The following is a 12809-nucleotide window of genomic DNA, read 5'->3' on the forward strand; positions in this document are numbered from 1 at the left end:
CAGACGACTCACTTTTGTTTTCAGTCCGTAGTCGTTCCGCTTATTCGTGTACGGCGAAAAAAGCGGAACAAGCCGGTCGACTCGATTTTATTCGGCTTTACGTAGACGTTTGCATTGTTGTCTCTTTATATTTTGATAAGAAAATACGGATTCTCGAGATAAACTGCTCCAAAATTTATTTAGACAATTGGAAAGATACTCCAAGTCTTATTAAGCGTTCGCGGGAAAATTACACAGGAAAATTGGCCATCTCGTTTACATTACATTGGTGAAAAAAAAAAAACTCGTATTATAAATGACATCCTTTTCGAATTTGTTTTTTGTCTATTTATGCTTATATGTGTAAACAGAAAGTGACAATAACACAAACTATTCAGCTAGAGTTCAAGAAATATATAAGTCATATTTGAATTTTTGTAAATTAATATATAAGATATGAAAATAAAAGTACACGACATATTTTTACGATAATTTCTTCTCTTTGCGTTTCATACTATCAGAAAAATTAAAATCCTTTTTAAATGTTATATTATTAAATGTCTTTTAATGATTTAAAATAAATAAAGAACATTACAACGAAAGAATGGAAATAGTCTTTATCCTCCCACAGAAAATTAAAACGTATATCTTATTCATAAACTTTTACAGGTCTGCTATACATATCACTTCAAAGTAAAAAATTAACTTTACAAAAGAGATGGTTTTGACATTCGCTTTCCTCCGAATCACGAAAGCCTCAAATATCAAACTCTCTTCTGATTGTTGTCCACTATATGGTAAAAATTCAAGCTAAGCTTCGATTTTAATTGCTGTATTCGTGATTAACGCTACAAAATTAACTAGAATTGACGGTTTAAATTCAATTTTAACCGGGATACAATTTTCGTATTGACCAGTGTTATCGCGTCCTCGATATTTCAAAATTCGGGAGAATTAAATATAAAAACTCCGGCTGTATGAGTAACCCGATATAATACGCGTCGTCTCGTTGGCCGCATTTACGCTCTTCTCCTACCAACTCGGAAAGAGATGTCGCGATACTTGATGCAATTCCTCCTCTCGTTTCGCACAGCCTCCGGACTCCGGAGAAGTCGTCGAACTTGACGCAATCCGCGCGACCAATTACGCACGCGGTAGTCGGCAGAAGCGTTATTTTCGGAAGTAACGATATTTTCGGATCGAGGTGTATCCACTGTGGGCTCTGTATCGCGCTCGAAGCCCGGTTCCTTGGACGTTCGACGTCGGGAACACGCGGGGAATTGCGCGATTATCGATCGCGTTCACGAAGAGCGAACGCTCGACGCTTCCTCGCGACCGCGTCTTCGCGCCGGGAAACGAGCTCGGGTTCACTGTCGTCGATATTTCCTATTCATCGAGCGTCTCGAGGTACGCCCGTATTCGTCGAAGTACACGGGGGGAACGACATGGGGGCCGTGATCAACCGAGGTCACGCAAGCGCGACGAAACGATCGAACAGCTGTAGTAGCAGCGCCATCGGGACGAGCGCGCTTTTGGGATCCAAATCCGTTGAAAATCGACGCCAAATTATGCGCAAGAAACAAACCGCCCCGCTGTCCCCGCGAAGAATACGGCGTCTTTCTCGAGGATGACGTCGCGCAAGAAGTGTAAATCGGCGCATGACGCCATCGTGTCTCTCTCGAGCGTCGGGAGTTTCGAGTTTGCGATATCGTACATGGAAAATATGCGCTCGCTCAGATTATCTTTGGTTATCTGATGCGAGAGCTACGACGTTGGGTCAACTAGCAGCGTCGGTGTACACTCGACAATAAACATAGCGTCGCAACAGGAAAGTAACGCATGCGCTCGTTCTATGCCGCTAGCGTGATCGTCGGCGTCGCAGGGCCGTCGACGGGGTTTACGCGCGGTGCCACGATTTACGTGACTCGTGAATCTTACATTAGGGTAGCCATCTTAAACGCGCTAACGGCAGTTTCGCTCCCTCCGCCGTCCCCGTGTGCCGTTGGACGGTCGAGCGATCGTCGGCGATCGGTACGTACCTTTGCGTCCAGCCGAAACCCGTCCTGGAATCATCATCAATTTTCGGGAACTTCTGATCCCGCCGGGACGCGATCGACGTCTCAAGTTTCGCGGAGAGAGAGAGAGAGAAAGACTCTAGACGACTCGAGAATTCAAACTCGCATCCATCACTGAACTAGCCGACGCGAAGCGCCATAGAGCGCCGTGCGGCGACGACTGAAATCATTCTCCGTCCCCCTCCTCTCCTCGTCCCGGACGTTCTGTCCGCCGTGCGCGGTCGCGCTCGGTTCAGCGCTTGGCAGTAAACAGCTGGCGGCGCTCTGCGTCGGAAGCAAACGTCGAACGGGACTGCGCGAACCGCTCGCCTATTCCCCCTTTCCCTTCCTTCGGTCGTCCGACACCCAACGAGACGCGACGCGCACTCGGCTGCTGCTCGGTCGGGCTCTGCGGCGCATTATTGTCGTGAATTCGGGCGTGGACGGAGCCGAGCGACACTCGGCCGGTGTAGCCCAACTGCAGCGGAGAGCGGTGGTGCATAGAGGTGGTGCACGCCGACGTCGTGGAAAAGCCGCGGGGAAAGCGGAGGAGTCTCTTTGTTCCGCACGGCGGCGGTTCTGCGCATAGCTGGTAGCGCGCGCGGCGCAGCATTGTTTGTGTTGCATCGCGCCTCGGTCGGTTTCGGTGGCTCGTCGTCCGGGCATTCGAGAGCACTGGCCGTGGTGCATTGTCCGACGGTGCGCGCGCGGAAGTTGCCGCGAGGAAGTCGCGCGAGTCCGGCGCACGGCATCGTGCGACACAACACGAGAGGCGGTGTACGCGGTGCCGTTTTTCTCGGGACAGCCGAGACAGAGACACGCGAGAAAGAGAGAGGTGGAGCGAGAGAGCGCGACGAACGTGACGGTGGCGTAACGCGCGCGGCGCGCCAGTGCTTTGTTTTGCCGAGCAGCTGATCCGAGCGACGGTGGACGCGTCGGCGTTATCTCTCGGCGTAACGCGAGTTCGACCACGTTCTCACGCGCGGCTTCCGAAATATCGCGGGGGTAGAGCCCTGCACGAGGCGCCCTGAAACGTCATTGTGTCGGCCGCCGGCCGATTGGTTCGTGACGTGAAAACACACGCGAGCAGCTGGCCGCATCGCCGCGAATCGATCGATGACTCTCCCCGTTGTCAGAGGTATTTCCGTCAAGTCCAACGTGAGAACGTCGAGACTCGGTCGCGCGATCGATTGCAGCAATCGCGAATAATCATCCGGCGGGGATCGGGAGGAGCTTCGCTTCGGAGAGTCCTTCTAGGGGAGGATTCACGAGGAGGCCTCGGAAGGGAGACGACGGGCCAGCGACAAGCTTGAAACTTCCTCCGTTGGTATTCGGTCACGTTCAGCGGAGTGAGCTCGGTGACGCAAACTTGGTGCGTGTGTGAATGTGTGTGTATATGAGAGTGTGCACCGGGGCTCGCGTTGCGTGGAGAGCCGCGTTATGACATAAGGCACACGATCGACCACTTCGAGCAGAAGAGAGAGACGGAACGCGGCCGTGAACGACCCGACGACGTTCCGTTGTTCGTCCGCTGGATCACGGATCGATCCTTTCGTGGAACAAAGAAAACGAGTCGAAGGAGCGAGCGCGGGGAAAGACGGTGGACGTTCCAGTTTCCCTCTCGACGGTCCGAGAGCGGTCGACAGTGCTACACCAGTGGTGAGGGTCTCTCCGTCCCCCCGACGCGCGGTCAGCATTCTCAGCAACAAAGAAGGAGATCCGGATGCAACTTTGTGACGTGTCTCTCACGTAGCGGAGCGCCGTTTCCGTCGCGAGGACCGACGTCGGGGGATCGCGTTGATCGATGCGGCATAGACCCGAGGGGGCCGTACTCGCGAGCGACCGGGAACGTGGGGTACGGCCCCGATCGAGCTGACTGCTAGGGGAAACGCCGAGGCGAGGGCCCGTTGTCGCTGCTGTCGGGGCCCTCGGCGAAGGGAGGGACCCGTGACGGCGGATGCCGGGGCCGTTGTAGCAGTTTTGTCGTCGTCGGCGCCCCGGGCGCACCACCGGCAACGAGATGTTGTATATATTCCACGTTGACACCGGCACCACCATCACCTTCGACATCAAGCTGGCCCTGCAGAGGTAAGTCCTTATTGATTATGCTACACGTGCGTATTTTTATTTACTTTTTTCTTTTTCGTCGTAGATAGGTGGATAGGCGAGAGAGCGTTGTTCGCTACCGCGGGAAAAATCTTCTCGAGCGCGAACATTGTGTGTGCACGCGTAATGGAACAATATTACACGGAGGGGGGTACAGTAACGGCGGGACGGGGCGAAAATAATCGAGCGGATAACCCGAAGAAGCACGCGTACATTCGCGCTTTGTTCAGGCACGAGCGAAGATTGCATTGTAACGTTTTCTTTTTTATTTACACCGGTGTATACGCGCTTACGACTCGCGTCTTTTTTTTTTTTTATCGTTTACGTGAGTAATTTTCGCTCGCCTTCGAGGCCGGGTGATGAGTTAGCACGCGTGATCTCGAAGTACATCGGATTCGAGGAAACTTCAATCCCCCGCGTCTCTCGACGAACTTCGGCTCCGGCTATTAATTAATCTCGAGTCCTCTTGTCCGTCACGCTTTGTTACTTCGAAAGTGTCGCATTATTGAGTTAATTAAAGTTTACAATCCGGTGATATCGGAATTTCACGTGGAGCGTGATCATTCATGTAGCGGCCACAAATTACGCGAGTTCTGTAATTGCTTTGCGTCGACGAAACTTAATTACGCTGATAGCCGGGGATAATAATAACGGTGCCGATCGCGCGCGTAGTGTCATTAGCGCGGCGTTTAGCGGCGATCCAAGGTTCCGTCGAAGGTTAACGAATGGCGAAGAGAACAGCCGCGTCTCGGACGTAGGCGTTGCGTTGTGTCGAAGTGCGCCGCGCCTCGGGAGAAAAAAAGAGAGAGAGAGTTTTTCGGGAAGTGCGCGTGGAAACTTGTGGGACGGCGGCGCGCGTTGCTACGCGCTCGCAACTCCGAAAATAATGTACAGCGAGAAGAAGAGATCGACGCGGCGCGCACGTGGGTGTGGGTTGGCTCGTGTCGCGCACGAGTCTGACCCGACGGTAAACTCGGCCAAGCTCTCCTAATGCGTGTACACGTCACGCGCGTGATGCAAACGAACGGGCCGCTCTTTCGGTACTCCCGACGACGCTCCGATTGAGAGCGCGCGTCCGTCTCTTTATCCCCTTAGTTACGAGCATGTCGTACCTACAGAGGATCGGCTTGTTCAATCGACAAGCGGATCGCCGCCGAAAGCGTATTTCTCCGCGCAATTTCGGACGTAGCGTGCTTCACCGTGAAATTAAATTTTAATTTTCACCCCCGGCCGGGCGAAAATGTGCAATAATGGTAACCGGGAATTTGCGGTTGAAACGGCGATTATCCTCGACATTTTCGTCACGGGGTAACGCTCACGCGAGAAGTTTGTTCACGCGGGGCGCGCGATATAAATGTTTCCATCTCTGTAAATTTTCAAGTCCCAAGTTGTGTGTGCGAGAACGTACATGGCAACTGGGATTGAGATATTTACAAAATAAACGCGAATAAAACTCGAAATGAATAATCGATCGGAAGTTTTCGTTATTAACTTGTAACATTGTTTAGTTTTGGAAATAACAAGCGCTGCATGTTGTAACTTTTCCTTTTACTTGCCGGCAGTTTCAGACAAACTTTCCTGCGTTCTCTCTGCGTTCAATCCCATTTCACCTTCGCGTACAAAATTATTGATCTTGGCGGTACCATCTGTCACAGATAATCAACGCTCGACTGATATCGACAAAGTGTTGGTGACTAAGCGATCTCGCGTTGTTTCATTCATGTTCTTTCCTCCATTTTCTTTCTCGTTTTGAAACTTCACGTCCGTGAGACGTGTCGTAGTCGATTAACGTGGACGTGAGTCCGGGAGAATAGTAATTTGTGCGCATCGGCATATGATAAACGGCTTCCGCATGGGCAGAGTGCGGTCGTCTCCAGCGCATTAAACGTGTAGAGAGGCGCATTTTGCGTCTCACACGCGCGCAATACTTTCCGGACGCGATTATGCGCTTTCAAGAAACGGACGACACGACGCTGCGAGTGACGCGTGCACTGAAAATATATCGTTTGGCCGGCGGCGCGCATCGTCGCTCTCTATATTATACCACGCGTGCCGAATCGCCCGCCGTCGTACGACGCCAAGCTCGGCCGAGCTTTTAATGCGCAGCGGTTCTAAGGGACCGCTCTGTGACGGTGCCGCCGAGGTTCCTCCTCGTATTCGAGCGACGTGACGTCAAGGGTCAATTGAGCAAAAAATAGCCGACAATGTTTGAAGACGGACGAAGCAGATTCTGTAATTACGGCGTACAATGCGATCTCCGTAATTCGCGCCGAAGCCAAAGCCGCTTTTACTCAATTTAGAGGACAGTTTCACCTCGGACGGAAACTACCTGAAATCGGCCGATGAATTTGCCGATTTGAAAGGTGTCTCTCCGCGTGGAGCGTTCATCTGTCATTTTACGTTGATTGCAAGACGCGTTTTCGCGCGATCTGGCATCGTTATTCTCGCGTACGGTCGCGTATATCGGAGCTCCTCGTTCTCTCGGGCGCATCGATATTTGCGGATTAAGATAGCGACCGGCGATAGAGGCGGTCATCGGCCCCGTTCGCCGCAGCAATTAACGATCTGTGTCAATTTGCGAGGGCGCCCCCGCTCCGATTTGCTTTTATTATCCGCGCCTGCTTAGTAATCGCGGCTGCGCGGTTAAGCGTGAACGTGTAAATACGCGCCGGTCTAATTGCAGCGTCACGATTAAAGGCGTTGAGATCGTTGTATGTCGTAAGTGTGTCTGCAATAATTCCGGCTGCGTATATTTCGCTCGGTTACCTTCGTTCAGTTTACGTGCTCGATAAGAAATATCTACGCGTTAGTCAGTAAAAATCGCGCGAGCCAACAGCTTGTTACGATCGTTCGAATCGATGCAACATACTCGTTTTCAGACGTACGGCGTAAACGCATTGCGTGCGCGTGTGTGGAAAACCGTCGTAAAATTCTCTCTCTCTCTCTCTGTATCTACGCGCTTGAAATATCCTTGTTCGTCCGATTTATCTATTGCGCAACAAGATTGTTTATCCTTATCGTTGTCCACGATATCGATTAACGTGTTAAATTGAACACGTTTTCTACTGTATGAAATATTATGATATTAATTATCAAACGCGTGTTACACGACGAGTAAAATTTGTCTTTTAATACAACGGCACGTGGGTTCACCGGTGGTGACTCACACGGGCGGCGAGTCGCATAAAATTATCATCAATACTTAACATATCGATAGGTTTCCGACGCGGAACATACCGATAACACATTTTACGCATTAATACGTCCCGTTTTCCAGTGAACAACGGCCAAGGCGACTAACAGCCGATCTCGGGAAGCGTGTAAAAAGGAGTGGGACATCGATAGATTTGAACGAAACCGCGAGATTGCAGCGTAGTCGTGGCGTGCACGCGTGAAATACGAGCCGTGACGCGCGCAACCGACGACACGCAGTCTCGCGATGCGGCGCTCGCACAGCTGAGCTTGTGTAGTCAGCTGTAATCCGAGCACGAGTGACTGGCGATATTTCGCGTGATGCGCGCGAGACGCGTTTTTCCGCAGCCAGCGACGCGAAACGCTTTCGATCACCGCCGCCTAAGCTCGACCCGAGATTCGCAATCTCGGCGCTAAATCGCCCGCTAATGACACGTCGAGCGCGGTTCGCGCGGAGGAAAAATCGTCGAGTCCGAAGCGAGAGGTGACGTCAATTTCTCTCGGTTGATCTCTATTCGGAGACACGAATTACCGCCGCGACTCGAGCTCTCGACAGATGCGCGTGATCGACGCTGTTGTATTTACGAGCGAAATATATTGCGATTTTATCTACGTTGACGGCGTAATCGTCCTTCTCTCCATAATTAATGCCCCGTGCATCTCGTCTGCTTTCCACTCCAAACAAAGAGCGCTCCTTAACTGTCGGTTAACTTTGCGCAGGGTGTTAACGATGCCGCCCGGCGTGTACCGTTACGGTTCCTTTCGAGCGTCATTTACGACCGCCGTGCGAGGCTTAAATTTCTTAAAGTGTCGTAAAGTGGAAAAAACGCGGATCGCGGCTCGTTGAATGATCGCGAACGAGCAAATGAACGGTCGGTTGGGCATGACAAGAAAGGATTTCAGGAGTTAAAAAAAAATCCGAACGCTGTATACGATTACGCAAGGCCCTCTATATGCTACGTAAGTCCTCATCTCATCTCTCTTTCTCGTTTTCTTTTTTCCTTCATTTTTTGCATCGACCTCTCGACGCCTCTCGCACCGATGCGCTCGGCCTGTATTTACTTGATGGAGTGGTGGCAGTTTAATTATTCGCGTGCAGAATTTTTGCACACGTGCGCTTCTTGAAACTAAACCGGTTGGCAGAACTCGACTGTTTCAAGAATTGACAATAATCGCCGACCTCGTTGCATCAGAACATCGAATGGCGCTTCAATGATTTTCCTTATGCAACCGCGACGGCACTTATCTCGCATGATATTACGACGATCCCGAATCTATCACGTTAAAGCGCGCGCGCGCGTACGATACGAGCAATATCTTAATGCGCCCTCGATCGCTTTTTCTTCCCCTCGTTATCTCGTCGCCGTTGCACATCCGGCGATGGGAACGCGTCGTCCGGTAATTACGCGGTATGAACTCCTTACGGAAACCAGGTCGTATCGCCTAACCGTCATCGAACTGATGAGCGACGCTTCTTTCTTGCCTAAAGGCGCGATATCGCCCTTGATTTATTCTAGCGGAAGAGAGACTCTCCGTGTTTCGATGGATCGAGTGAATGCATCGCGCGTTTCACGTTTTTCCCGGAGGATGCGTGTTGACCTATGAGGTTCGATCGATGTTTACCAGAGACCGGGGTCAGGGGAAACGTTCTGGACGGAGTCTAGCCTCGCCGTCTTCTCTCTTCAACTCCGCTAAAAACGCGAACGGAAATTAATAATTAACTAATAGTTAGTTATCGTATGTACACGCACGTACACAGAGAGAAGGAGGTTTCTTTGCTGAGTCAAACATTCGTTTGCTCCATTCCGACAAATTTCTTTTGACTAAAGACATTTAATTGTATATCCGAAGAAGTCTTTTTCTCCGTATACGATACGTCACCGATCGACTTTTTGCTATATATCAATTATTTATACGCAATGTGCTTTTTGTGTGCAGTGTCGCCCAACTGAAGGAGGCGATCGAGAGGGACTGCGGGGTGGTGGCGGCGCAGCAGGTGCTACTGATGAGCGGAGGCGAGAGCCTGGAACCGAACGCGCGTGTGTGCTCTTACTCGGCCGGAACCGATACGAATCCGATCTATCTGTTCAGCAAGAGCGCTATTGAGAGCCCCCTGCCGCCCACGCCGAGTATAGATTACGGTTCTGGTAAGTAGCGAAACCTCTTTCTCTTCACCCGTGACTTTTATCGTACGAAATCGCGCGAATTCATGCGCGAACGTCGGCGGTTCGCGTGATTGTTCGCGTTTAAACGCCAGGCGCTGACGTAGAAAGCAATTCAATAATAACGATGATAATCGCCGATAATACGTTGCTTCGGATTTCGCTATCCGAACATTCGACTTTTTCACGAACGCGTTGGATTCGGTTGTCTGCGTATTGCCCCGCAAGGAAACCGGTGAGAGAAGGATGTTGTTAGTAGCAACACGATAGATCGCGTTTTAATAACGTCGCTTGTTAGAAAATTAATGAACGTCCTCGCTCGCGCGTACAGCGGTATCTAAACCAGCGTTTGTCTCGCGGCGCGAACCGGTTCTTCTCGCGATGCTGATTAATTCGAGGTGGCCCGATGACGCGGTATCGATCGTTCGATTCTCACGACTTCGTTTCGACGTTACCGTGAACGCAGACCGATCAATTTCGAGGTCGAGCTTTAGACACGGAATATTCCGCGAGCTACGACTCTTTGAACGTCGTGGAGCTCGTTAACCGAGAGCCGTTGTCGAAAGGACGAAGGCTAATGTAACGATCCTTATCGGCGCGAATTCGCGGAACTCTTCGAAGCGCCAGAAGAAATGAGATAGCTTAATCGAGAAGAGGCGATAGGTGATATCAATGTCGGGGGCGTATCGGAACTGCAAACAATTGTCGGCCGTCTGAAACATAACCGGCTCGTTAACTTTTGTTAACATCGAGGCGCAATGTTTGTTTTTGTAAACACCTTGCACATATCTCCGTTGTAATGGAGAGAAGATTATAAGGTGACGACCTGCACGCGATGCTCCTCCTCTTCTGCTTCGAAAGAGATAGAGAGAGAGAGAGAAACGCGCCTCTGCGTCTGTTCCCGTTCCGTTATCCTTAATTTCTCAACTTTAGTTGGGCTTGGTAATATACGCGCGGTGTCGTCCTATTTTATACTTTCTTTTATTCACTTCTTTGTTTTGTACCGTTAGGTTACCGCGTGTCCGCAACTCGCTTTATTACTGTGCCCCCTCTTTTTTTCTTTCTGTCCGCTCCCTGCGATCACACGCATGTACGTACCTACGATCACGAGGCGCGAGCTATGATTTAGCGACACGCATACTACTTGCGGTGAGCCGCGTTTCTAGACCGCTCGTGATTCGACCGCAAATCACACCCATTGCGAGAGGCCAATACGCGCGCGGCCGACAGGAACGATCCAACGATCGAATCGACTCCGGGTCGCGATCGCGACTTTTCTTCCACGTGAGAACGGCGTGAATCTTCGTATCGGTGATCTTCTCTCTCTCTCTCGTGAATCACGCGCGAGCCGATCGATACGTTCGCATCGTTCGGAGAATCGTCGATTGTGAGATTCACGTTCATTCCATACTCGCGCTGCATCAACGCCCGTGTCGGACGAGGACAAAAAGCGTATAATAGCATATGGAGGTTGAAGTAAACGTCTGGTTGTTGTAAACGCGACTTAGTGAATGTCCGTTTTGTTGATTACAGCCGTTCCTACACTTCCTGCGGTAAATCGCTTTCTTGCCTCCTTACGGCGGCGGTTGCGATAATTACGCGAAAGGTGCTAGATTTATTCCAGTTAATTACAAACTCGGGCGTCTAACATTCTTTTCTTTTTTATTTGACGTGGCTTATCGCGCTCAACGCGCAACGCTCTCACAAGTGAACGCGAGCTAACGGATGGGGGAGGATTTAATTATCTGCTCGTTATATACCGCTAATTGGTATTAGAATGTGGAACAACGGGGGCCGCGTTCTTCGTCCGATAGAATCTCGGTTGTCGCGAAAACGCCGACGACGACGACCGTCTGCCGGGTTCGCAGACATCGTCGTCGCCACGAGACTTTGACCCGGGCTATTAACGAGCCTCGTGATCAACCGTTCGGCCTGATTCTGTTATCCATGGGATAACCATCTGGCTCTCTCTGTCTCCGTTCTGGCCGCGCGTGAGTAATTGCATCGGCGACGTGACATCGAAAGCGACGCGTCGAGTTCCCGTTGCATAGAACGCGAAAGTAGGTCGCGTCGGGTGGTGTGACGCTTTTCCGGGAGTCGCAAAAATAGAGTCGATGATACTTTCCGAAGTCGAGCCGTCGGGAAAACGGCCGCGAGGGCGGCCTTAATTCCGTTGATCGCGCGGTCGCTCCGGAAGTTCTCCGAGTTACACCGTGGCGCTCGTCTCTCGCTCGCGCGCCGGCTCTCATTTTTCTCTCGTTCGCGCGAGAAGCGGAGACGAGACGTCTATTGAATTATGGTGGACGTCGTATGTAACGGCCGATTGAATTACGACGTGTACGTACGAGGCGGCCTGCCAACTCGCGTGGACGTTTACTCGCGTTACTTGTTTACGAGCTAGAGATTCGGTAACGGTGGCGAGCTTCCACTGACGCCGCACTCGGTTCTCAACGACTTATCGATTTGTGCGAGGGCGAATCTTCCGACGAATCCCGGACAAGTAGATAAAATGATGAAGGATTACCTCTTCGTTTTCTCGTTTTTTAAATAACAAACTTTTAAATTAAGCGTAAAAGTTCTATTTTAATTAATTGATAAACAGTAGTCATTTTTTCACCTCTTGGTATTGAATTGTGGACGAAAATAGGTATTTTCGCACTTTAATCTTATCACATTACATTTATATTTTTTTTTATAACAATAAAAAAAGTTACACGAGATTTTGTCCGCGAACGTGTAATTAGGCGGCGCTGTGCGCCGGCACGAGGCGATTCGTTGCAGATTTACCGTGTGGGAAGTCCCGGCGTCGAATTTCGGTCAGGATCAAATTGAATTCGGAATTCCCTTTCGTGTTCCGGAAATAAGACGACGTTCGATCGGTCGTCGCGAAACATCGCGGCCGTGAACGTACGCGCGAACCCGCGCGGCGGTAGACACCGCGAATAGAAACGGGACGGTTTATCGAGAATCGAAGACACCGACGTGACGTTGGAATCGTCAGCTGACGAGACTTAGAGACCTCACGAGAGGATGCCTGCATCGATCGCGAGGAACGCGAAACGTGACGGAAGTACCGCTGTTTACCGCTGGATATTCCGCAACGCGGTACCTTCGTCGCCCGCCCGTCCCCTTCGACGACGAATCATCGATTCTCGACCCATGCTAAACCGGTGAAAAAGACGGGCTTTTTCTTTTTACTCATCCGGCCCGTCGCTCCGTTCGCTTATTCTCTCAGCGCTTCGATTATCCAGTAGAAATGTCCGTAGGGGAGCTGCCTCCTCGTTGGCGCATCAATTTTATAGCGTAGCCCCGGATT

General features: G+C 50.9%; 1 protein-coding gene across 4 annotated transcripts in view; it reads left to right on the forward strand.

Annotated features, from left to right (window-relative positions):
* The first annotated feature begins 2285 nt into the window (after positions 1-2285).
* LOC106746793 (RB1-inducible coiled-coil protein 1) overlaps positions 2286-12809 on the forward strand; it is a 28333-nt gene continuing 17809 nt past the window's right edge. For 2 of the 4 annotated variants that reach the window (XM_014623812.1, XM_014623814.1), the window contains exons 1-2: positions 2286-4121; positions 9270-9478. In XM_014623812.1, coding sequence (XP_014479298.1) covers positions 4054-4121; positions 9270-9478 — 277 coding nt within the window. In that variant the 5' untranslated portion in view covers positions 2286-4053. The remainder of the gene's footprint in view (positions 4122-9269; positions 9479-12809) is intronic. The other 2 variants (XM_014623815.1, XM_014623816.1) reach the window with 1 other exon arrangement.

The sequence above is a fragment of the Dinoponera quadriceps genome, unplaced genomic scaffold, assembly GCF_001313825.1.
Source record: "Dinoponera quadriceps isolate SergipeBrazil2010 unplaced genomic scaffold, ASM131382v1 scaffold1565, whole genome shotgun sequence".
In the NCBI taxonomy this organism is placed as follows: Eukaryota; Metazoa; Arthropoda; class Insecta; order Hymenoptera; family Formicidae; genus Dinoponera; species Dinoponera quadriceps.